This window comes from Littorina saxatilis, linkage group LG7 (genome assembly GCF_037325665.1).
Source record: "Littorina saxatilis isolate snail1 linkage group LG7, US_GU_Lsax_2.0, whole genome shotgun sequence".
NCBI lineage: Eukaryota > Metazoa > Mollusca > Gastropoda > Littorinimorpha > Littorinidae > Littorina > Littorina saxatilis.
Window position 1 is genome coordinate 43818300 of NC_090251.1, and position 26233 is coordinate 43844532.

Below are 26233 nucleotides of genomic sequence, written 5' to 3' on the forward strand. Positions count from 1 at the left end.
TCCAGGCAACAGTTTTCGCAGATTGGGAAAAAGCCCAGGTAAGCTGATTTTGTCTTACCTACTTTTACCTGTGTTTTTGTTTGTTTGTCTCTCTCTTTCAGTTAGATTCAGATGCATGTCATTGTCAAGCTATCAGTCTTTTTTCTCTCAGTTGCTTTTAGTTTTAGTTATTTTCCTCTATATATGTTTTGTGGCTTGTGTGTGTGTGTATGTGTGCAATTGCTAAGTGATTGGATGCATGTGTCTGTGTGTGTGCAAGCGCGTGTGTGTTTTCAGTTAGTAATTCCTCCAAAACTACAGCAGACACCAAAAAAAAGACTGTATGTATGAATTTGCAATTAAGTTGTCCCATGGCAAGTAAAAGGCTTATATTGTGGTGACAGGGAAGGGGAGTTTGGAGCCTGTTTTTTCCTGGAGCCCAGTTCGAACTATCCCGTCATCTACTGCGCCAGGCCCGGCTCTCGCATGTGGGAGGTGAGACACTGGATCTAATTTACAAGTTACTAAATAGCCAAATTAAGATAGCAGGCGCTTTGTGGCAACAGTATGATAGGTATTAGAACAAATAAAGAATCTTCTTGTTCTTCTCTTCGTTCATGATGTTAGCACGAGTGGATGTTTACAAGTATGACCATTTTTACCCCGCCATTCAGACAGCATACGCCGATTTCGGGGGAGGCATGCTGGGTATTTTCGTGTTTCTATAACCCACCGAACTCTGACATGGATTTCAGGATTATTTCCGTGCTCACATGGTCTTGTGCTTGCGTGTACACACGAAGGGGGTTAAGTCACTGGCAGGTCTGCACATAAGTTGACCTGGGGGATCAGAAAAATCTCCACTCTTAACCCACCAGGCGGCAGCGACCGGAATTCGAACTCCCGATCTCCCAATTAGGAGGCCGACGTCTTGCCACTGCGCCCGTCTCACAAAGAATCTCGATCCCACAGACCTTCAACCTGGAGGCTCCTAGGATCCCCAACGTTAATATGTATAGGGGACTTTAAGAGGGTCTAAGGAGCAGGAGGTCCATATTCTTGTTTGGGAAGGTCCCTAGCCCTTCGTTGACAAACTTGATCTTACAGGTCTGAAAGTGGCGAGTATTTTACTCGCCATGGCGAGTAAAAACATGTAATTGGCGAGTAAAAAAGTTCATCTACTTGCCAAATGCGAGTAAATTAAGTTGCTGAAACAAATTGTTGGTTTGGCTAGTAAGGTTTGCTCTCTGGCTAGTACATTTTCAGAATCACGAGCCAAAGGCTAGTACACCATTTTTTGGACTTTCAGGGCTGTCTTAAGAACAGCATTTCAATGTTATTTTGACTGTAGGAAGTTCTATTAGCCCTACATTATTATCTTCTGGCTATGTTTATCACTTGTTTGTTTATCTGCAGGTTGATTTTGATGGGAATGTGCTGAACACTCACCAGTTTAAACAGCTCCTGGCCACAAAACCACTGCCGATTGTTGCATCTGGGTAAGCGTGGAATATGATGACAGCAAAACAAGCATGCTGTAAATGTGGTTGTAATTTCATTGTGTTTCTTTTTATGCTGTAATGTTTGGAAATAACTCTGTAATGTTTGGAAATAACTCTGTAATGTTTGGAAATAACTCTGTAATGTTTGTGTGGGTTGTGAAGGAGAGAATACACTTGTTTTTACATGTAGTAAGAAAAACAAATCCACACATGCTCCTTGTCCACATGTTTGAGACATACTGGCTGGTCACTTGCTCGTAGACTGTTTGTCTCACTAAGAACAAGGGTCTTTACTCTTGCAAAAACCATACAAACCCGACAAAGTTATTTCCGGGATTTGTCTATTTAGATATTTTTGATTTGAAATATTGTATTGTGATTTTTAGCTAGATTTGTCAAGCGTGGAGAGCAAGGAACAATGTTATGATCGTGCATTTTAAGCTTTTAGTACTTGTAATATTATGATTATATTTATGTTTATGTGTTGTGTTCTTTGTGCAGAGTGGACTTTTCAAAAGCATTAAAAGCTGTGGAACCTGGCCCACAGTCTGTCAACTTTCTGCAAATGTTTCACATTGGGTACAGTTGTTTACTTTCATACAAATGTATTTTGTAGATTTTTGGCAGTGTTTGCGAGTCCTGCTAAGGTTTCTCATGTAATTGTCAGATATAAGCTTGAACTTAAAGTTGACACATACAAATGAAAAAGATATTTGGCTACAGTGGAATCCCCCAGATTTAAGACTGACCTCCTCCCCCTACCCACCCCCCACACATACCCCACCCCCCCAAGACTGACCTCCTCCCCCACACACACCCCACCCCCCCCCCCCCCCAGACTGACCTCCTCCCCCACACACACCCCACCCCCCCAAGACTGACCTCCTCCCCCACACACACCCCACCCCCCAAGACTGACCTCCTCCCCCACACACACCCCTACACCCCCACCCCCCCAAGACTGACCTCCTCCCCCTACCCACACCCCCCACCCCCCTCAAGACTGACCTCCTACCCATACCCCCCCCCCCCCCCCCAACCTTAAACCCCAATTTTAAGGCCTTGCCTGTTCAGATTTTCTGTTGAGAATCTCTATTCGTTTTTGAGACCTGAGTTTCTTAGATTTTTAGGGGTCGTAAAGGGAGGTTCCACAGTATTTTGTCAATGTCTTGCAGAGGTTGCGCACTGTGCTTAGTTTCACAACTTATTGTCATCTTGAATGTTCAGTTTCAATTGACACATGAAAATGAAGAAGCCATTTTTATATTTGCAACATTTTTGTATTGTTGTTGGTGTTAGTGGTGAACGCATTTTACTTGATGGCATGCTGAAACAAACAAGCTAGTTGCATGTTGCATGTCTCTCTCCTGTACTGTGAAGGCTCCTGAACTAATAGCTCAGAGGTTATTGTGTCTTAAGTAATCAGATGAAGGCTTGTGATGCTCATAACGATGTACTGATTCTTGCAGAGAGTTCATCCTGACTTGGAGTGGTCGAGGTCTGTACGTGTTTGACCCAATCAATGTCAAGGTCGTTCTGTGGACTGATACAATAACAAGTGAGTCAGCTACTATATTGTTTATTATTGTTTTTATAAGTAAGTTTGCTCATACAAACTTTCACCTGGCTAGTATACATAAGTTCAGGCTAGAGCCCTGTGATGTTTGTTTATGGTTGCACATGAACCTTTCCTCAACCTTATTTGGGCCCAGATCTGTGTTCACAAATAACTTTAATGCACATTAAAACGACACACATTTGATTTCTGTTGTTCTAACTTCATACAGCGATGCTGTATGTAAATGTCATTTTCCTTCCACTCAGAAACAAAAGCTGGCTTGTACCTTGATCTTCACTTTTTCTTTGGGAGGTATTAATTACTACCCTTTGTTTTCTTGTTTGGATGCATGATACCTCCCAACATATAAGAATTTATGTGGAACGCTTTAGAACAAAAATTCAGTTTGCATCATTGCTTTATGTGCGTCTATAACATTTAACTCCTCGATGATTTTATTCCTCCACAGCTGTCAGCGAGGTCTGCGTCATGAAGAATGAAGTGTACATCCTGTACGAGTCTCAGCAAGTGCGACGGCTCCTTTTTCTGCCCATCTTGCACCTGTGTGCTGCGCTGATCACCCGACAGCGCTGTTTACTGGCTGCTGAGCTGCTGCTGTTCATGGAACACTTTGCTGTCAAGGCGTCACTGCTGAAGCACATCAAGAAAGAGCTGCTTCCACAGCTTGTGGGATTCCTGAAGGAGGCCGGGCATGTGGATGTTGTAGAGAAAGTCCAGGTCTGTTTTAACTCTCTGTGTTGTGTATCTATGGGTGGGGAGGGGTAAGGGGGAATGAGTGTGTGTGTGTTTGTGTGTGTGTGTGTGGTGTCACTGTGTGTGTGTGTGTGGTGTCACTATGTGTGTGTGGTGTCACTATGTGTGTGTGTGGTGTGTCACTGTGTGTGTGTGTGTGTGTGTGTGTGTGTATACATGTGTGTGTGTGTGTGTGTGTGTGTGCTTTCTGTCATGCCATTGTTGCAGACTGATGACATTTTTTTTATTGCTGTTATTGCACGCTGATTAAATTTTGTTGTCTTGCTGTGTTAACACAGTCTGATTCAGTGTTGTTCTCAGGCCTCGGTCTTTGGTCAATGACACATTCTTATGGCACATTCTTTAATCTGACGCATTGTTCTGACCCCTGGCCGGTCAACTGTCGGATTGTTTTGAAATGTTGGAGGTCTACTGACCATCAATTTCCTTCACCTGAATGGACAAAGCCAGCGAATTCAACCTATACAGTGGAACCCCCCTTTTAAGACCCCCCATTTGAAGACTCCCTCCTTTTTAAGACCTTGATTTTTCAGACTTTCTGTTCTTAACCTCTGTAAAATGACCCCCATTTTAAGACTCCCTCCTTTTTAAGACCCGATTTTCTCAGACTTTCTGTTCTTAACCTCTGTAAAATTACCCCCATTTTAAGACTCCCTCCTTTTTAAGACCCGATTTTTTCAGACTTTCTGTTCTTAACCTCTGTAAAATGACCCCCATTTTAAGACTCCCTCCTTTTTAAGACCCGATTTTCTCATATTTGTGGAGGTCTCGAAAGGGGGGTTCCACTGTACTTACTTTTAATCCAATTCCAACTCACTAAAATAATTGCCCTCTGAGCCTGGGAGCAACACTGCTGATTACTGTTTCTATCTTGCTGTTATTGCACACTGATTACTGTTTCTATCTTGCTGTTATTTCACACTGAATACTGTTTTTATCTTGCTGTTATTTCACACTGATTACTGTTTCTATCTTGCTGTTATTTCACACTGATTACTGTTTCTATCTTGCTGTTATTTCACACTGATTACTGTTTCTATCTTGCTGTTATTTCACACTGATTACTGTTTCTATCTTGCTGTTATTTCACACTGATTACTGTTTCTATCTTGCTGTTATTTCACACTGATTACTGTTTCTATCTTGCTGTTATTGCACACTGATTACTGTTTCTATCTTGCTGTTATTTCACACTGATTACTGTTTCTATCTTGCTGTTATTGCACACTGATTACATTTACTGGTTTTGTTTCCCTCTGGTCAGGTGATGCTGGAGGATGTGAGCGAAAGTTCTGTGGACTCCGCATCCCTGCAGGAACACTTTGGCGACAGCAATCTGTACCCAGCGTACAACTCCCACGGTTCTGGCATCATCACTGTCAATGACGGGAGCACAGTTTCCTGGGATCCCGACAGGCGCAGTTTGTCGCGGCGGGCTAGTCCTATTGGATTTTTGTCGCAGAATGGTAGGTTGCGATTAATTGTTCATTTTATTTTTGTTCTTTGGGTTTTTTTTGCCGATAAGTTGTTGTTTTAGGAAGGAGAGTTCGTTGGTTTCTGTTTTTTTTTTTCCATTTCCCTTTTTATTTTTATTTGGGGGGGTGGGGGGGGGGGGGTGCATGTTTGTTTTGTTGCTTCACGTTAAAAATCTCTGATCAATTATACTATATTCTATCTTTTATGGGTGTTTTTAATTTAATAGGTGTATCTGGGGCAAAATGTAAATCATGCATGATTCTTGTTGCTCAAGTTTATGTATAATGTTGATAATTAACAAAAGTCAGCTGATATGGATTGCACTGTTAATGGCTATATATTAATGCATTGTTGTGTAATAACTTGCTTTGCTCGACAGTTTTGGATTGTATGGAATGAAAACTACTGAAGTAAATTGTATTGCATGTGTAATTGTACGCACTCTGTCTCAGTGAAGACACTACATTATCATTTATCTAGCACATGTCTGATAATCCAAAAAGCGTGGTCTTGTGATCTCTATTACAATGTTTGAGAGCATGATTAATCTCTTTTATAGTCCTTCAGGACAATATGGACTCCCACATGTGGGCACACATGCATACACTTAACCACACATACCTAGAGACACACGCATGCAGGAACACAGTCACACACACACACACACACACACACACACACACACACACACACACACACACACACACACACACACACACACACACACACACACACACACACACACACACACACACACACACACACACACACACACACACACAAACAGGCAGAGTAAATTTGATCATGCATAATCTTTCTTTTTACAAATGATTTTAGCTGAGAATGTCCTCATAAAATCCTTAATAATTGACAGAATTCATAATGGAGAAGCGGAAGAAAAGATTTAGCATGAGCATGGATTTTTTCCATTGTTTTTTTTAGATGGTGGCAGATTATCACCGAAAAGTGGAGCTGGAACCAGAGACCACCAGCCTGTACAAACATTAAACGGAACCTCAAGTGCCATAGAAGAAGTGAAGCCAGTTCATATTTCTGAGGATGTTTTACCAGATCAAAGTAAACACAAAAGTTCTTCAGTACAACTTTCTTCACTTGAGTTTACATATTCTGAAGTGGAAAGCCAAGACACTTTAGCCTCGGAAAGGACGAACGGCACAGAAATCAGTGACATTTCATTGCCTAAAAGTGCAAAGGATGATGTAGCACATTATGAGATCTCTGTTGCGGAGGAAGCCAAAAACTTGTCACAAACTGAAACATCCAATGCAAACAGAATGTCTTGTGAAGGCGAAAGTTGGGAGAGGTCTGTGCTGCAACAAAGTGACCCGGAAGATCACGGTGCTACCGGTTCTGTTACTGAACATGTGCATGACGCAGACGCCATGCCAGGAGGGGACACAATCCCCGTGAACTCTTCCCACACTGGAATGGACGGGGAAGGAAACAAAGACCATGTTGATGGTGCTTCTTTCAACGGGGCAGATGGTGAGGGTACTCAGCAAAGTGCAGGCATTTCTGAAACTCAAGTGCCAGTATCACATGAATTAACAGAATCTGCTGCGACTTTTGGACAGGCTGGAATGGCAGCTATGCAGAATCGTTCCCAGTCAGTGTTGGAAGCAGAGCAAGAAAAGGAGGCAGGAACAATGAGGAAAGTCAACTCCCTGCCTTCCATAGTGATAGTGGTTAATGAGAATGCAGGAAAGGCCATGTCTAGTGAAAGGAGAGCAGAGGATGCTGAGACTTTAGCACCTGTGCTGAATGGTGCTCAGCGAGAAAGTTCGGGTGAGTCGACCCAGGTAGAAAATAATGCAAAATGGGAGAGAGTTTCTGAATGAGCATTTTGCAAATGAAAAATTAATGCGTGCTGAATTTAATGACAATTGGGCAATAAGTGAGCAATGTGTGCATGTGAAAAATGAATGCAATGTTCATGAATGCAATTGTTGAGCAGTAATCGGCACTTTATATAAACAGTTACACATACATCTTGAGAATACTCAGTACATTAAGACACAAGAAACTGCTTGGCAGCAACATTGTTGTCATGGAATGACAGTATATCTTGAAACATGTATTCTGTTTTTAGAGATTGTTCTTATGCATGGGTGTTACTCTTCCGGCTTTTGCCGGATTTCCGGTTTTTGAAAAAATCTGAAGCCGGAAATTCCGGTTTTCCGGGTTTAAAAAAAAAGAAAGAAAAAAAGCTTTGTTTCGCTAAGTTGAAATAATGAGCAGCGGTTCCGATCCGACTTTTGACACCGGTTCGCGTGCTTTCTCGGTTCGCTCCCTTGGATTTGCCGCCATCTTGCTTATTATGATTTGGTTTCGTCGGTGTCCAGAAACTTTCTTTCAAACTTGAGCATTTTGGACCCCTGCCTTTCAGGTTTTTTGATTTTTCCCAGTAACACCCATGCTTATGTATACAGCCGGCTTGATGGTGTTTTGACACAGCCTCTTGAGAAGCATGAGGAAGCAACAACAAAACCCCACAAAAACACACCCAACCCTGCATGTTTTCAAAAGTGATAGCATGATTAACATACAATGGACACCCCCCCCCCACCCCCCTTCCACCCCCCTTCTCTTTAAGACCTCAAACAATCAGAGAGAATTGACTCTTATTTCTTCTTCTTCTTCTGCGTTCGTGGGCTGAAACTCCCACGTACACTCGTGGTTTTTTTTTGCACGAGTGGATTTTTACATGTATGACCGTTTTTACCCCGCCATTTAGGCAGCCATACGCCGCTTTCGGAGGAAGCATGCTGGGTATTTTCGTGTTTCTATAACCCACCGAACTCTGACATGGATTACAGGATCTTTTTCGTGCGCACTTGGTCTTGTGCTTGCGTGTACACACGGGGGGTGTTCGGACACCGAGGAGAGTCTGCACACAAAGTTGACTCTGAGAAATAAATCTCTCGCCGAACGTGGGGACGAACTCACGCTGACAGCGGCCAACTGGATACAAATCCAGCGTGCTACCGACTGAGCTACATCCCCGCCCGTTAACTCTTATAAAAGAGGAGTCTTAAATTGAAGTTAAATTTATGGATGTTATCAACAGAAAATCTGGGGGAAAAACAATTAAGGTCTTAAATTCAAGAGGAGGAGGGGGAAGGGGTGGGTCTTTAAATCTTCAAAAAGGGGTGAGGTTTCCACTTTAGTTCATTAATAGCTGTTGATCAACCCCCCCGCGGGTTAGGGGGAAGAATTTACCCGATGCTCCCCAGCATGTCGTAAGAGGCGACTAACGGATTCTGTTTCCCTTTTTACCCTTGTTAAGTGTTTCTTGTATAGAATATAGTCAATTTTTGTAAAGATTTTAGTCAAGCAGTATGTAAGAAATGTTAAGTCCTTTGTACTGGAAACTTGCATTCTCCCAGTAAGGTAATACATTGTACTACGTTGCAAGCCCCTGGAGCAAATTTTTGATTAGTGCTTTTGTGAATAAGAAACAATTGACAAGTGGCTCTATCCCATCTCTCCCCCTTTCCCGTCACGATATAACCTTGAATGGTTGAAAACGACGTTAAACACCAAATAAAGAAAGAAAGAAAGCTGTTGATCACATTTCAGTACACACACTTTAATCATAAAGTCACATTTGTCTCTTTTCCGTGTCCAGGCTCCTCATCAGGCATTGTTGCCAGGACAACCAAGAAAAAGAAGAAACGACATGTAAACGAAGTGGAAATCCCTCTTGCTGGAAGTGCTTCAGGTATATAACAAGATTTGTCTCTAAATGCTTTCAACCAATGGAAATGGATGCAGATTGTCTATGATCAATATACTGTGTACCTGCAGTCAGAAATAGGAAAAGAGAGGAGGGGTAGGTAGATATTGGTGGGAGGCTTGGTCAGTGAAAGATGAACTTTTTTTTCTCATATTTCACAACTTGGTGTTTCCTTGTCTTTCACTCCATTTCTTGTGACAGCAAAACAGATTTGAGTCAAATGACATAAGACATACGATTTTATTACAACCATGTGCAGTACTCAGGAATATATCTTGGTTTGAGTTCATTCAATACATGATACATTCAAACACAACAACCAAACAGTTACTGTCAAATGAAAGCTTGATTGTGTCCCTGTCACTTAGTTAGTTTGCTGTAGTTTTATTTTTTCTCCAGCATGTTTCCTCTCCTGGCTTTTTTACCAATACAATAAAACATTCTTAGAATAGTAAGTGTGTAATTGATAACAACAAAACTTTCAGTAAAACTGAAGTGATCTATCAGTCTTTAAATTAGTGTGCAAACAGATACACAACAGAAACAAAGTAATGATGCAGTGATGAACACTTATTTGGGTTATGTTGACTTTGCCGTTTCTGAGATTGCAGCTTGATTAAACACAAAATATCTGACATGTTACGAGTTTTGATGTGCGGACACTTTTTGTTTTTAAGGTCAGTTGCAGCGTTCAGTCAGCATGGGGGCAATAAAGCAGAAGAAAAAGAAACAGAGAGGTATGTTGTGTGAGAGACTCAGAGAGAGAAAGAGAGAGAAAGTCAGAGAGAGAAAGAGAGAGACTCAGAGAGAGAAAGAGAGAGACTCAGAGAGAGAAAGAGAGAGACTCAGAGAGAGAAAGAGAGAGACTCAGAGAGAGAAAGAGAGAGACTCAGAGGGAGAAAGAGAGAGACTCAGAGGGAGAAAGAGAGAGAGTCAGAGAGAGAAAGAGAAAGAGACTCAGAGAGAGAGAGACTCAGAGAGAGAAAGAGAGAGAGACTCAGAGAGAGAAAGAGAGAGAGACTCAGAGAGAGAGAGAGACTCAGAGAGAGAAAGAGAGAGAGACTCAGAGAGAGAAAGAGAGAGACTCAGAAAGAGAGAGAGAGACTCAGAGAGAGAAAGAGAGAGAGACTCAGAGAGAGAAAGAGAGAGAGACTCAGAGAGAGAAAGAGAGAGAGACTCAGAGAGAGAAAGAGAGAGAGACTCAGAGAGAGAAAGAGAGAGAGACTCAGAGAGAAAGAGAGTCAGAGAGAGAAAGAGAGAGAGAGACTCAGAGAGAGAGAGAGAGTGAGAGACTCAGAGAGAGAAAGAGAGAGAGAGAGTCAGAGAGAGAAAGAGAGAGAGAGACTCAGAGAGAGAAAGAGAGAGAGAGACTCAGAGAGAGAAAGAGAGAGAAAGTCAGAGAGTCTCAGAGTTGCATAGTCCTTTCCTGCATATTGTATGAATTCGTGAGATCCTAAAAACACATGTCTTATATTTGTTTCCTTCCTGCTGCCCGCTTTCTCTTCGAACAAAAACAAAATAAATTGTATTATCATGTGCTTTTATCAAATATCATTATGTTATCATCAGCAGAGACGCTGCAACACATGAGGTCGTTGGACTCCTCCCCAGACCATGCAGGAGAAGACGACCTCTACCAGAGGACAGACGCCGACCCAGATACAATTTCCATAGCAACCATCAGCAGCATTGAAGAAGAAGAGGACAGGACTCCCGCTCTCTCTCCAACCACACCAGGCACTGGAGCTGATGACGTGTTTATCATCAAACAACCGCGAAGTGAAAGTACTGGTGAGAATGTGGCAGAAAAGTACCTGGAAAACGCCCAGAGGTCAACTAAGAACGATGATGCTGCAGTCGAGCAACAGACACGGCCTGTTGATTTTGCTGTTGGTGATACGGAGATTGCTCTTTGCTTCCCAAAAATGGATGTAGAAAAGAATGAACAGTCTGTTTATCTGCATGCGGAAGCTTTCCAAGACACTGATCCAACCAGAGAAGAGGATACGGCAGGGAATGAAAGCACAAAGTGGCATGCGGCAGTGATAGTGAATGATTCTGACTACTTATCGTCCACTGAACACACAGAGCATCACAGCGATGGTAGTTTCTCTACCTCCTATGAAAAGCTAGCGTTAAAGACAGGTGGCTCAGGAAACGAAGTCATCCCACCTTTGATTGAGCGGTTATCTGCCTTTGGTGTGTCAAGGTCGGCAGGAGGGGGTGAGGAGGCAGGATGGAACAGCCACGACTCCTCTTTTGTCAAGAATCGAATCAGTGTGGCCTCCAGACAGAAAATTGCTTCTGTTAAAGAGAGGTGAAGAATTTTTTTAATTTATATGTGCTTGTAGAATTTTTTATTTTGGTAATTGATTTTGACGTTTTTAACTTATCAAAATATTAGTAATTAAGTTTGGGTTTTCTCTGCTTGTAAGTTTTTGTTATTTTGTGTGTGTGTGTGTGCTAGATTCTTTTTTTTTATGAATGGGTGTATGACTGGACAGTTCTCTCATTCAATCTCATTCTTCCTAACTTCCTGTCTTTCACACTGACTGTATATTGAGTTAGGTATACCCATGCACATTACACACTCATATACAATGGTACCTCTACCTCCCTCCCCCCCCCCCCCCCCCCTACCTGTTTTAAGACTCCCTTTATTAAAGACCCCTCCCCTGTTAAGATCTTGTTTTTCCGGATTTTCTGTTCATGACCTCTGTAAATTTACCTCCCCTTGAAGACTAACTATCTTTTATAGAAAGGGTGCAGTGGTAGACGAAAGAAAAATGAAGGGAGAAACAAACAAGAAGCTCGATGATACGATGTGTACGCTTCGTTTACAACCTGGCAAGTGGAGGCGCTTAGCGTGGGTAGCATCTCTGTGAGACAAAGGGGGGATGCAGCGGCCAGTGATAGGTCAGTTCGTGGATGGTTAATGTTTCAGACCTGTTTACCCTCCCGGATTGTCCGGAATTATTACGGATTTGGGGTCTAAATTATGGTATTACGGAAATCTACCGAAAATTCCGGAAATTGCGGTCGAGAGAACATTTTTCGTGCGTGAAAATTCGAAGTCGAAATTGCGGTAGTCACCAGTACTGTGATTTCAAGGCTGACCGCAACAGCCTTTTCTGCGCATGTGCACAGCAAGGCATTTGTCGGATTCCGCGGTTTTGAGATCGACATTGGTCCGATCTCTGTGGGGACGAAATGCCAACCAAAAAAGCGAAAGTTGTACAGAAATATCGGCAAAACTATTAAGTCAAGTGGCGGTGTCTGGTGAAGTTTAAGAAGAGCGAACCACATTCATTTTGGTGATCGACTTGAGATCAGTGCAACAACAAAGTTAGAATACGAGTCACGTCGCGGCACGTGTCCCGAGGTTAGACGCAGCATTAGTTTTAACAAAATGCAGTACACAAATGAACATGGAAACAAACAAAAACACGAAATTATGTTTGGCAAAACATGAGCCTGCTTCGCATCGAGTTTATTTGACCTAGGTCTCTACTTCCACAGAATCTCCCAGACCTGCGAACCGATCTCTCACTACGGTCAGTCGCGCCAGAGACATAGATGTAGATCTATGGTCGAGCTCATCAGTGACTTGCGCTGTTGCGGAAATTCAAGTCTTTCTGAGTCTAAAACTGATCTCCATTAATATTTCTCCAATATTATATAGCAAAAATCACAGTTCTTTGAATCGAAAAACTTACAACAAAATGTTTAAATTAAATAAACGATTCGGTCCTCTAAAATTAAAGGTAGCTTCTGGAGAGTGTTAATATGACTGGTTTTAATACAGGATGTCTGATGTGACAGAATGTAAGGTGGTTTTGTTCACATGCATCTTGACTGTAAATAGTCCAGGGGCCGGTAATATGAACAGCGTATTTTGGACGGTCGAGCAACCACAGTCGACTGACTGTCAAGTCAGTTGACTGCAGTCTGCTGACCGGCCGTGTTTTGACGGGTAATATGTGCAGCGCGGTAGCACTGACAGTCGGCTGACTAGACAGTCAGCCGCTCAGTGGTATTTTTAGAACATTACAACTTCCGATGTAAACATCGGTCCTGTTTTGGCGGTACCGGTATCTAAATTTCGGCGCCGACCCTAAACTTTTTTTTTCCAAACTCAAATTTTTTATTTTTTTTTTTGGGTAGTAAAGGACAGGGTGAGAAAATTTGATCATTAAAAATCTGAAAAATGTAAAAAAAATATTGTTTTTAGAAAACGATCCAAATTTACGTTCATCTTATTCTCCATCATTTGCTGATTCCAAAAACATATAAATATGTTATATTTGAATTAAAAACAAGCTCTGAAAATTAAATATAAAAAAATTATTATCAAAATTAAATGATCGGAATCAATTTAAAAACACTTTCATCTTATTCCTTGTCGGTTCCTGATTCTAAAAACATATAGATATGATATGTTTGGATTAAAAACACGCTCAGAAAGTTAAAACAAGTAGAGACACTGCGGTCGATCGACCGAAAAAGGTGCCTGTAAGCCCAACCACAGTCGGGCGACTGTTTTCAGTTGGACCGGCAGTTGTTCGCGCTCATATTACTGACTTTTGCGGTTCAACGTCGACCCACCGTCAGTTTCACGGTCAGCCGACCGATGACTAGCTACATATTACCGGACCCTGGGGCGGAGTAGGGGGGGGGGGGGGGGGGGGGGGGGTTGGGTGGGGGGATGTTACTGGGGTTCCGGACCCCTCCCCCCCTTGCTGTCAAAAAAGCAACATAAAACACAAAAATTCAGTCTGTGGAGAAAAAAAAAATCTGTCTGTGAAATTGCCATTATTTAATATTAACTTTAAAAGAAATAATGAGTGGCTGCTGACACCAGTTTATCATGTTTAAAATCAAGGATAAGCCACAAATTGTTAATAAAATAGCTAAAATTCTTCAGCCAGACCCCCCAACCCCTGGACCCCAGGTTGTACCCCCCCTCTAGCTCTCTTGCTCCGCCCCTGAATACTTTTTTTTAATTTTTTTTTTTAGATGAAGTAAACTTGTCTTTGTTAACTTGCATATATATCAGGTGTCTTGTGTTGTGTGTTTGTGGTGTGTGTGATCGAGCTTCTGTGTGTGTAGTACAATACTGTTAAACATGGTTAACAATTTTGTACTTGTTTTGCATGGTAGCGCGCGAATTAACGTGTCGTTTAATCGTTTTCAAGCTGGTTTATGGTTGATAAAAAAGATTACTCAAAGATGCCTCAAATTACGGAAAAGTACTAGTTGCATTCCTGATTTTCATTTGAGGGGGTAAACAGGTCTGATGTTTATTGGCTAAGCAAATTAGTAGCATGAGTAGGCCGCGTGATGGAATTTTACCATCTGCACTTCCTATAAACTTCCTTGTTTCCACAAGACTTTTTAAGTCCTGATTTTCTCAGATTTTGGAGGGGCTTGTTCTGCTGTATCATCATCATCATCATTGATATCATCATCATCTTTATCATCATCATCTTTATCATCATCATAATCATCGTTATCATCATCATGAATATCATCATCATCATCATCATCATCTACTTACTCAGACGTGTTCTCTTTTTTTTGTCTCCTAGGGTAACGAAGTTTGGCACCACGACCAAATCGCTGATTCAGCGTGTGAAGGACAAAAACCTTATGTCAAGGTCACCTTCCGTGAGCCCGCCCTCTTCTGCAGGCCTTCATGTAAGTGTTTAGGAGGAGGCAGAAAGTGACCTATTCTTTGAAAATCTGAGCTTGAAGTGTCTTTTCAATCAAAAATTAAGAAAGGTAGGTTTATGGATCGTTCTAATTATAAACAAGATGAAACATTCACCTTGGTGAAGTTAAACTTATTGGTCTTTGAAATGGATGAACAAGATACACACCAGATAAACAATAATGATGGGTTATTAGCTATTAGCTTTGATCATGTCTGTTTGAGGTTTCTTCCAAGTTCCATGGGCTGTCGGGTTAATAGTTAGTTTCTTACATGCTTGATTCTTATCAACCGCTCAGCATGATCATTCTACTTTGTGTTATTTTGAATTTGTATTGTCACTTTGTGTGTGTGTGTGTGTGTGTGGCTTTGTGTCTGTCTGTTTCTCTGTATGTCTGCATTTGTCTCTGTGACTGTGTGTGGTCAGTAACTGTCTGTGTGTTTCAGTACTTTTTAAGGATGTCAGTCTCTGATTTTCTTCCCTTGTTTTTCTACAGCCACAAGCATCACATTCCACATCATTCAGAGACGAGATAGACATGAGTGACATCCTCCTTCCTCGTGAAACACCACCAGCCCTCAGCTCCATTCTTTCTGCTACTTGCGTCATTGACTTGAGCCCTTTCCTCAAGCGCACAGAACAGACGCAGAAACAGCTGAAAGATCACTCTGTTCTCCTCAACCCTGTCAAGCTGAAGGAAGTGCTGAACACTTGGGCCGAGGAACTGAATCAGACTCTTGTAACATATCACCTTGAAGTCTTCCATCAAGAAATGCAGAAAAGAAAGAAAGAGAAGGAAGAGGCAGCTTCCAGGTCAAAGGAAACTGATAATCAGGTTCCAGGGAAAGTCAAGACTTTGGAGACAGAGTTTAGCCCTTCTTCAGACAAAATGAGCAGAGACTTGGGTTCACCAGTGGACCCAGAAATGAATAACAACACCACAGATTTGACTGTATCAGAAGACAGTAAAATCGATCTATGCAATGGTGTACACACAAGGGAGAGCAAAGCCATGTCCTTGTCTCACTCTGAAGATCCAGGGGAACAAAGAAACAACCAAAATCACGATAAAACGAGAGATTCTGCAGCAAACGATGTGAGAGACAGCAAGAGAGACATTGTTAGTGACCTTGAGCCTGACCGTGACCCACATTCAGCTGGTTCAAGGACTCATTCCTCTGACCTTGGGAATGTGCCAAGTCATCTGGAAGAGGGGTCCAATAAGCAAGACATTCCAGAGAAGACCAGCAACAGGTTCTTGAGTTCAGAACGCAGCTTTGAAAACAAATCTCCAGGGTATGGTGTTCAGGTCGATGACTCCATAGACGCTGAGAGTGACTCTGAGGTTGACCTTGACATTGACTGGCGGCAGGTCTGCCACGTGAAGGATCCTTTCCACCTGCCACCCCAGCAGCACATGCTCGTGTCCAACCTAGTTTCCCACTGTGTGGAGTGTGGTTGCTTTGGCAACGCCGCCACTATCTTTTCTTTCCACCCTGAAGGTCCCAAGACAATTAATGCAAAAGGCGAAGCGTCCCACCCTGTTCCGTCATCTGTCGAGTCTTTCGGGGATGCTGATTCTGGTTCGGCTTCGCTGACAGAAAAACTTTCTGCTCAGAAAGGGGATGTTTCGGTCTCCAGTGCCTCACATGATCAGCCCACCGGTGCCACCTCTATGAACTCTACCTCATCCAGTTGTCAAAATCACCATTCACCTTCATCAGCAGCAAGTGTCACAGATGCGTCACAACCTCCAATGCCTGAATCAGATGAAAGTGTGGACACTTTTGACAAGGAGAGGGCATTGTTTGTGAAGCTGTATTATCACTTTCTTTCCCACTGGAGGCTGAGGCGTCTGCTTGTGGAAGATGATGGAAGAGAGGCGTATGCCACCTGGTGTGCTCTTGTTGCTTGCTGTCAAGGTAAACACTTGTTGCTTATTCCGTGTGATACAGGGTACGTTCATGGTAATACAGGGTGAGAGTTCATGGTCATACGGGGTGGGAGTTCATGGTCATACAGGTTAAGTTCATGGTCGTACAGGTTGGAAGTTCATGGTCATACAGGGTGGGAGTTCATGGTCATACGGGGTGGGAGTTCATGGTCATACGGGATGGGAGTTCATGGTGATACGGGGTGGAAGTTCATGGTCATACGGGGTGGGAGTTTATGATGATACCGGTTGGGGACATTTTGCAGGATAGAATGCACAGGATAATAATAGCCCGGTTACATGACAAAAGAAAGCTGAGTGCATCAAGGGATTGTAAACAACCATGAGATAAATCTCTGGTCTGCAACTACATAATTGGTTCAATAAGTCATGATCAGCATGAAATAAACATGCCTTTTTTTTTTTTGTTGGGGGTGGGGGATGGCAGTTGTATTAAAGGGGATTTGGATGGGTTATAGTAGGCTTTCAGCAGCAACCTTGCAATTTTCATGATTGCATGTCTTCATTATCTTCATATGTGTGGTTATCCATTGACCATTGTATTGCCACAGGCTGACTGGCATGGTCTGTACAGTGGAAGACCTCCAAACATCTGAGAAAATCTGGTCTCAAATAGGGTGGTCTTAAAAGGGGGGTTCCACTGTATTGACATTAATACTGTTCTGTTCATACAGCTCTGGGCCATGGCGACATAGTGTGGATGAAGATCGAAAACAGGGACATCACGGGGGCCTTTGATTATCTGCGCTCGGGCATTCTTCCTCACAAGCAGGCGTTTCTGGGACACATAGCAAGGTAATGAGATTTTGTTCACATTGTCTCTGGTACGATTTTACAGTACAGTAAAACCTGCATCTAGCGGACCCTTATTTCGGCGGACACCTTAGCATAACGGACAATTCAAGTGAGGACGGATGTATTTTACACTCAAAAACACCTTAAAAGAGCAAACACCTCAAAGGCGCGGACGCGGACACCCTTTTTTGGTCCCGATTGGGTTCGTTACTTGTCAACAACGGACAAACCCTTGAAGCAGACAGCTTTTAGCAGACGCTGGTCCGCCATCTTGGTTCTGCAAATACAATTTCGCTGGCGATGTGAACGCGCGAGAAGCTTATTTTGTAAGCCAATGACAGCACTTGAAAGAAGTTGATTTTTGTATGGTGCACCCTCATTGGTCGATGCCGTGAACTCACAAACAAAAACACGGGTTTCTACTTTCTGTACTGTGATGCATCTTCGTCTCATCCTTCGTCTTCGTCTCATCATGCCAAAACGAAAAATTTTGACTTTAGAAGAGAGAGTCGATGTCATAAAAAAATTGGACAAGGGGCTGTCCGTTCGAAAAGTTGCTGATGAGCTGAATTGCGGAAAAACTCAAATTTCCAACATAAAAGCTGATCGAACACAAATTCTCAGTCAGTGGGAATCCGGTGCCAGATCGACGGCAACATGTGTTAAGAGAAGAAAAACAACCTATGATGAGTTGAACGAAGAACTCTTCGAGTGGTTTTCAACAGCTCGATCAAAGAATCTTCCCGTGAATGGCCCATTGCTTCAGGTCGTAAGAAACAGATTACACCTCTCTCTCTCTCTCTCTCTCTCTCTCTCTCTCTCTCTCTCTCTCTCTCTCTCTCTCTCTCTCTCTCTCTCTCTCTCTCTCTCTCTCTCTCTCTCTCTCTCTCTCTCTCTCTCTCTCTCTCTCTCTCTCTCTCTCTCTCTCTCTCTCTCTCTCTCTCTCTCTCTCTCTCTCTCTCTCTCCCTCCCTCCCTCCCTCCCTCCCCCCTCCCTCTCCCTCCCTCTTTTTCCGCAAACCCCAGTGATAAACTTACCGATTGTGGTTTTGTACGTATACATGTTGCAGACTATCCTTGAACTTTTTCTCTTTGTCACTTTCTGCATGACTAATGCACAGTTTGGAATTTGAAATTGTTTTTCTGAACATCAAGTTTTGGTTTTCATTTTTGACTCACGTCCGTCTGGAAAACTTTAACGTTGGATATTTCTTGGACACTATTCAGTCTATCAGTACCAAATTTGGCAAGATGGTGTATGATGACAAGGCCCCAAAAAACATACATAGCATCTTGACCTTGCTTCAAGGTCAAGGTCGCAGGGGCCATAAATGTTGCCTAAAAAACAGCTATTTTTCACATTTTTCCCATTTTCTCTGAAGTTTTTGAGATTCAATACCTCACCTATATATGATATATAGGGCAAAGTAAGCCCCATCTTTTGATACCAGTTTGGTTTACCTTGCTTCAAGGTCAAGGTCACAGGAGCTCTTCAAAGTTGGATTGTATACATATTTTGAAGTGACCTTGACCCTGAACTATGGAAGATAACTGTTTCAAACTTAAAAATTATGTGGGGCACATGTTATGCTTTCATCATGAGACACATTTGGTCACATATGATCAAGGTCAAGGTCACTTTGACCCTTATGAAATGTGACCAAAATAAGGTAGTGAACCACTAAAAGTGACCATATCTCATGGTAGAAAGAGCCAATAAGCACCATTGTACTTCCTATGTCTTGAATTAACAGCTTTGTGTTGCATGACCTTGGATGACCTTGACCTTGGGTCAAGGTCACATGTATTTTGGTAGGAAAAATGTGTAAAGCATGTGAGTCGTATGGGCTTTGCCCTTCTTGTTATTACATGTAATGAAAGATAATGAAAGAACTAAACATGCATAGACACTCTATTTACATTTATATATAAACATGCACACATACATACAATAAAACTACATGTACCACTAACAAACAATCATGTAATTCATTTGGCTGTTGGGTTTTATTTTCTCCAAAAAAATGTTAGCGCATTCATATTCATAAGAAAGGACACCTTGCTACAAAGGACAGTGGCAATTAGGCTCCCCAAGAGCGTCCTTTGCTCGCAGGTTTTACTGTAGTACCTGCGACATGAACGGATCTGTGTCCTCAATTAAATATGGCTGATGTAATATGGCTTTCTGCTTTTGATTATAAATAATGTTCTTTCCGTTATCTCATTGACAGAATTGATTGTAATGATGGCACAGCCTAGAAGTGCAGTCTGAGTATACAAATCCACTTGGAAAGAAAGGGAAAAAATTGGAAGTAAAATGTTTTCTTTAATCAACACTTCTTAATTTCGTCTTTTCTTTTCCCTTCTATTCTTCATGGTTATTTACTGGAGAAGACCTGCACGATGCATGAAACGTCTAATCTATATTTCTATGTTAAAGCCAGTTGTTCAGGTGAGTCGCGATCGAGTTTTCAGTGTTTCTGCTTTCTTTTGTCAACAGTCTGTTTGCACTGAGCCCGATGAAAGTGACTGACTTCACAGCGGAGGTTCCTCGTCAAGTGAAACTGGATGACCTGCTGAATCTTTGCCGGCTGCACTCCAAGTCTCAGCTCCAGATGGTCACCCGCTACCTTCCGCTGCGTCTTGGCTCAGCACCGTCACACAGCAGGTCATCCTTGTTAGAATATAAAAGGGCATGGCCTAGAGCTCAGTCACTAGCGTGCTGGTTTTGGAGCCAGTGTGTTGTTAGTGGAAACGAGTCTTTTAAGACCTCCAAATATCTAAAGAAATCAGGTATTTAAAAGGAGGGAGTCTTAAAATGGAGGTAAATTTGCAGAGGTTATGAACCGAAAAATCTTTCAACGCAAGGTCTACTCTGTGGAAAGCTATTAACTCTGTTCGTCCAATGCATCAAAGCAATAGCAATCAGCCAAACATGTTTTGTGTAGTCTCAGTAACTTAAAACAAGACTTTACGCCAGACTTTTAACAGTAAAGGTATGTTTGTCTTTCATGTTTTTGTGTATGTGTGGGTATGTGTGTGTTCGTTTGTTTGTTAATTGGTTTGTTTAATTAAAAAAAACTTTGTTCAACTTTGGGAACTTGTTGAGACAGAGTGTGATGTAAAACTTGCATGTACCATCATTGAAATCTTCATGAATTGAAATCATCTCTGTCATCCAGGAATGAATTCATCAAACAAATGTGCACAACACGAGAAACCAAATTGGCGGTGCTTGAGTGTCTGCTACAGCTTCACATCTCCTTCCTATCGTCCTCCTCCGCCTCTCTCACCAGTGACGCCCGCCTCAAAGCAAGTGCGGACAACTCTAAGCTGCCCCCTGAGACCGTCACGGAAGCGTTGGAAACGGTCTTGTCTCTTTTAAAACGGGCGGACAGTGCTTCCGCTTTGGATGCTTGTTGGAAACACAGGTGTGTTGGATATGGGTTTGACGGGCGCAGTGGCCTGGTGGTAAGACGTCGGCCTCCTAATCGGGAGGTCGTGAGTTCGAATCCCGGTCGCTGCCGCCTGGTGGGTTAAGAGTGGAGATTTTTCCGATCTCCCAGGTCAACTTATGTGCAGACCTGCTTGTGACTTAACCCCCTTCGTGTGTACACGCAAGCACAAGACCAAGTGCGCACGGAAAAGATCCTGTAAGCCATGTCGGAGTTCGGTGGGTTATGGAAACACGAAAATACCCAGCATGCCTACTCAACGAAAGCGGAGTGAGCTGACTATGCTCTCAGAGTATAGTGTGGGGAACCCAAATGGGCAAACGAGCTCACACGTAACCAGAAAAATTCTGGAACGCTGAAGAAGAAGAAGAAGAAGGATATGGGTTTGGTTTTTTGGAAAGGGTGGGAACATTTTGTTTCTTTAGATGGGTGTTGGAAGCAGACGTTTGTTGTGTAAAGTTAGTTGAAGGCACTTTTTCTTCTGGCTGGGAAAATCAGACAGATATTGCCGCATGAGTTGATGTTAGCTTTCACAGTACAAAGAAAACACTGTATAAAATTAAAGATATTTGAAGTATTTCTCTTTGAATAAGTTTTATCTGTCTGTGGGCTATCTTCTCCATCTGTTTTAAAGATCGAAAGAAGGAGGTTCAAGTGAATTTTCATTGAACAAATTTGTTTAAACTTATCATTCTTGTATTTTGATTATTAACGATTGAAGAACTTAGTCAGATGTTTGCATTTGCTTTCTAGGTACTGGCCTGGTTGTTTAACACTACTGAAGGAAAGTGACCAATGGCAGAGAGCCTTACAGCTGGAGGTCAGACTGAATGACATCAACTTGCTGAATGGACACACGCCTTTTGGTAAGACTTGAGAGGGGCAACTGTGTTGACTAATTGTATGAGTGGAAGTTTTATAAACTGTATGGATTATCGGTAGATGGAGAGTACATGTATTTCTTAAACCGACAGTAGCTAAGTCAGCACAGGATAGGATACAAGTTTTCAGGCGTTATTGTCGTCTGAAGGTATTATCTTGTTTTGATGATGATTTCACAGCAATATCAATACAGTGTTGCTTTTGCAGCTACAGTGGGACCCCCCTCTTAAGACTTACTCTCTTTTGCAGCTACAGTGGGAACCCCCTCTTAAAAGGGGAGGCACTGGTGTTAAAAGTGATTTTTTTTGTTTCATAACTCTTGGGTCAACAATTGTTTTAGAATTTAAGTACTCAGTCTATCTCCTGAGAAAATGGAAAAAAAATAAAAATTGGACCATCGGTTGCCATGGTAGCAATCCAAGATGGCCACCAAACTGCCCCTTTTTAAAACCCTAAGGCTTTTTTAAAACTGCATGAAATTTAGTTTTGATGCTTGTTATTTATACTTCAGCACAATGCCGAGAAACTGATTGAGGCTTTTTTTGATATCTCAAGTCATTTAAAAAATATCAATGATGAAAGTGAGTGATGTTGAATTTCATGAAAAAACGCCCCCAAAAAGGGTATAACTTCTCAAGAAAATTTTTTTTCAACAAATCCCTCAATCAGTTTCTGCAAAATAACACACTCAAGATGTACGCAAAGTTTCAACAACGCAAGTTTATTAGAAAAAAAGCCTTAGGCTTTTGAAGTGACAAAAAAGTAGTTTTGAGAAAATGCACAAAACATGAAGAAAATGATTTTTTTTCACACAAACGTTTACGAAACATGTAACAAAACAACACTGACAAAACAACAAGTCTTGCTGAGTTCCACAAGAAAAACGGAAACTAAATTCAACAAAATGTTAAAAAAAAAACAGCCAGTGTTCTGCAAGCACCAAGGAACCTGTTCCAAGGTCACAATGATCAACTCTCATCCGTTATGTGCACGCTGCATAAATTATGCCCATCCATAATTCCCAAATTGTTACCAGTGAAGCCTCTTATCTTGGACCTCTTTTGGACTTGCTTTGATTTATCAGGGAAATTTATAACAGTGTCCTTTACTTTTTATACTACGATATTAGGGTTGACTTCTGTGAATTGCCATGCAGTGCCATGGGTACTTTGGAAGCTCCTCTCCAGCTTCCACCTCACCATCTGTAGAGAACATAAATTCAAAATTAATAATATGATATGTCTATTACAAACTCAATACGGCTATTCACATTTTCCCAACAATGACGCCCCCCCCCCCCCCCCCCCCCTCCTACACACACACATTTGAAAAACAGGTATTGTAATATGTGATATTTCGGCGCATGCTTATGTCAGTGCTAATAGTCAAGCAGTGAACAAAAAGATGTTGAAAAATCATGTGAATGGTGCTAAGGCAGTGCTGGTCTGGTCTACAGCTATTGCACATACTTCATGCGAGCGGCCCTCGCTTCGCATCTCTGTATGTATGTCTCTGACTGCATGCAGAAACCATATGGTCTGCATGGGAAGTATGACCACAAGCAATGTTCACTCACTGGTCCATGTGAATGCATGTTTGTTTGTGCCACAAGAAAACTTTGATCACAGGAGGAAGCTATAAGTAATATGCTCAAGAAAATAAATGAGGAAAGAACAGATGTTTTGCCCCAACAGGACAAACCTTGTGACAACCAAGCTTCACAGTAGCCGCACATTACTGACTTTGCATCCTATTCAGTTTCTTTGCATCAGGGTGTTGTTAGTAAGATTCTCTTCTTCAGCAGTCACACACAGTCACACACATGAACACACAGAGCCAGAGCCGCAAACATAACCAAACACATGTATAAACTTCTACATTTCTGTCAAAAAAAAAGAAGAAAAAATGCATACATACTACAAGCTTTATCAGCTGCTTGGAATCTTTACTGCTCTGCTTGGGCTAGTATTCAGCTGCAGCAGATTTCCCAGGAGATGCATGGTTTGGCTGAACAAAGTCATTTTTGTATTGATTGTTCTTTTTTTAAGCAGTTTATTTGCTTTTTTCCCGAAAAAAGATATAGGGTCTGCCTTTTCGTTGCCATAAATGGCGAACTCCGTGTTGTCCTTACTGCCGTACACATTCCGCTCCGCAACTCTAAAATAAGTCGTGGTTCAAAACACACATGGAAACGTGCTTCAAACGTACACCACCGATGGTGATTTCTTGCTCCAACCCAGCTGTTGCAAGGGAAGCAGCATAGTTTCCAGCCAATTTTCATTCTGGACGAAGTTGAATGCACAAACTTGATCTTCCGATTCGTTCGTAGCAATAGCAGACGACACTATCGACTCGCACTTTCTTTTTAAACTTCTGTCACGCCAGCCTCTGCAACTGATCTGATTTTACCCAATAATCATCCTTTGCGTGTCTAGCACTGAAATCGGGGTAAAACGTGTGATAAACTGAAGATTCCACAAAGATATCCAAGGAAAATCGCAGCTGTAAATGTTTCACATCGCCTTTGGCAAGATCTGGCGGAAATTGAAGAATATTGGATTCTGGGAAGGCCGAATCGAACCGAACGAGACCGAGCATAAACGAAGTTTAATATCCGCGATTCGATTGGTCAGTAGCGAAAATTGTTCATACGGAATTTCCCGGAATCTTCATCGGTTCTCTTCGGCTCTTTGGAATGTCTTCTTGTTGCTGTTACAAACGGCGCGAAACCAGTAAACGGAAATTCCCGTTGTCCGCGGTATGAACTGATCCTAGCAAAGAAAAGACAACTCATTCCAGTCATGCAAACGTGACTACCGTTCACGATTTGTTTGACTCACAGTCACCACTCAAACATACGCATTTTTTTGCTGTTTTGTGTGTTTTCAATACACAATTGCATACACATACATTGTTCATTTAGCCGTTTTGACCGTTTATGATTAATTCTGATCTAAAATCAGTACATCAGAGTAACCAGAAGAGGTTCAAAATCCAGAATCAGAAAGAAAACGGAAATGACCAGGGAACAAAAAAATCACTTTTTTCACTGTGGTGTCTGCCCTTAACACTTTCGCGACGGGAGGTGACTATATTAGTAATAGCGCTGCAACGCCCACGGACGGGAAGTGACTATTTTAGTATTAGACATACAAGGTACACGACTCGTGATTGCTTCCCGGTTTTTGAAGCTTGCAGTAAATTGAGTTGTTTCCCTTGACACACTTGGTGTGCCCTTCCGCCATATGCAATATTAGCCTGATTTGTGCGTTTTTTTCGAGAAAAAAAATGAATCGAAGGCGAGCCTTGTCACGGGAGGAGATTCTCCGGATGTTGGATCTTGAGGACCCTGTAGATCATGATTCCGACGTGTTGTTTTCGCCTCAAGAAAGCGATAATAGCAGTGATATTGAGGAAGAAACAGTCCTGTTGTTGCTGCTAGTATGAGTCGGCAAACTACACGTGTTAGGGTGGTACTGCATGAATCTTCGAATGTGTAGTTGCAAGGGGGGCGTGGCAGCACTGATAACAATGGATGGCTGGAGCCTAATCCTTTTGGAAATGTTCATAGGTGTACAGTTGGGACTTTGTTGTGAAAATGTGACTTATATTCAATATGGATTACCTAGACATCATTTGGTGAGTGTCACAGTTTTGTTTCATTTGAGTCAGGATGCTGTGAGTGAATGCGGGATTTGCTTGTTTTTTGACTCACATGTGAAGCAAAAGTGAGTCTATGTACTCACCCGAGTCGTCCGTCCGTCCGGAAAACTTTAACGTTGGATATTTCTTGGACACTATTCAGTCTATCAGTACCAAATTTGGCAAGATGGTGTATGATGACAAGGCCCCAAAAAACATACATAGCATCTTGACCTTGCTTCAAGGTCAAGGTCGCAGGGGCCATAAATGTTGTCTAAAAAACAGCTATTTTTCACATTTTTCCCATTTTCTCTGAAGTTTTTGAGATTGAATACCTCACCTATATATGATATATAGGGCAAAGTAAGCCCCGTCTTTTGATACCAGTTTGGTTTACCTTGCTTCAAGGTCAAGGTCACAGGAGCTCTTCAAAGTTGGATTGTATACATATTTTGAAGTGACCTTGACCCTGAACTATGGAAGATAACTGTTTCAAACTTAAAAATTAAGTGGGGCACATGTTATGCTTTCATCATGAGACACATTTGGTCACATATGATCAAGGTCAAGGTCACTTTGACCCTTATGAAATGTGACCAAAATAAGGTAGTGAACCACTAAAAGTGACCATATCTCATGGTAGATAGAGCCAATAAGCACCATTGTACTTCCTATGTCTTGAATTAACAGCTTTGTGTTGCATGACCTTGGATGACCTTGACCTTGGGTCAAGGTCACATGTATTTTGG

General features: G+C 42.1%; 1 protein-coding gene and 1 long non-coding RNA gene across 3 annotated transcripts in view; one reads left to right on the plus strand and one right to left on the minus strand.

Annotated features, from left to right (window-relative positions):
* LOC138971540 (serine-rich adhesin for platelets-like) overlaps positions 1-26233 on the plus strand; it is a 59674-nt gene that overhangs the window by 11542 nt on the left and 21899 nt on the right. Inside the window, exons 7-23 of one of the 2 annotated variants that reach the window (XM_070344285.1) lie at positions 6-38; positions 384-474; positions 1396-1478; positions 1983-2060; positions 2951-3039; positions 3509-3777; positions 5078-5279; positions 6232-7095; positions 8939-9031; positions 9724-9783; positions 10616-11363; positions 14635-14743; positions 15254-16679; positions 17386-17506; positions 20006-20173; positions 20688-20936; positions 21714-21826. In XM_070344285.1, the coding sequence (XP_070200386.1) occupies positions 6-38; positions 384-474; positions 1396-1478; positions 1983-2060; positions 2951-3039; positions 3509-3777; positions 5078-5279; positions 6232-7095; positions 8939-9031; positions 9724-9783; positions 10616-11363; positions 14635-14743; positions 15254-16679; positions 17386-17506; positions 20006-20173; positions 20688-20936; positions 21714-21826 (4796 nt within the window). The remainder of the gene's footprint in view (positions 1-5; positions 39-383; positions 475-1395; positions 1479-1982; positions 2061-2950; positions 3040-3508; positions 3778-5077; positions 5280-6231; positions 7096-8938; positions 9032-9723; positions 9784-10615; positions 11364-14634; positions 14744-15253; positions 16680-17385; positions 17507-20005; positions 20174-20687; positions 20937-21713; positions 21827-26233) is intronic. The other variant, XM_070344286.1, reaches the window with a different exon arrangement.
* LOC138971542 (uncharacterized) lies at positions 22543-24373 on the minus strand. Its single transcript, XR_011457284.1, has 2 exons — positions 23760-24373; positions 22543-23044 (listed from the first exon to the last, which is right to left on the minus strand). It is a non-coding gene; the product is annotated as an uncharacterized lncRNA (long non-coding RNA).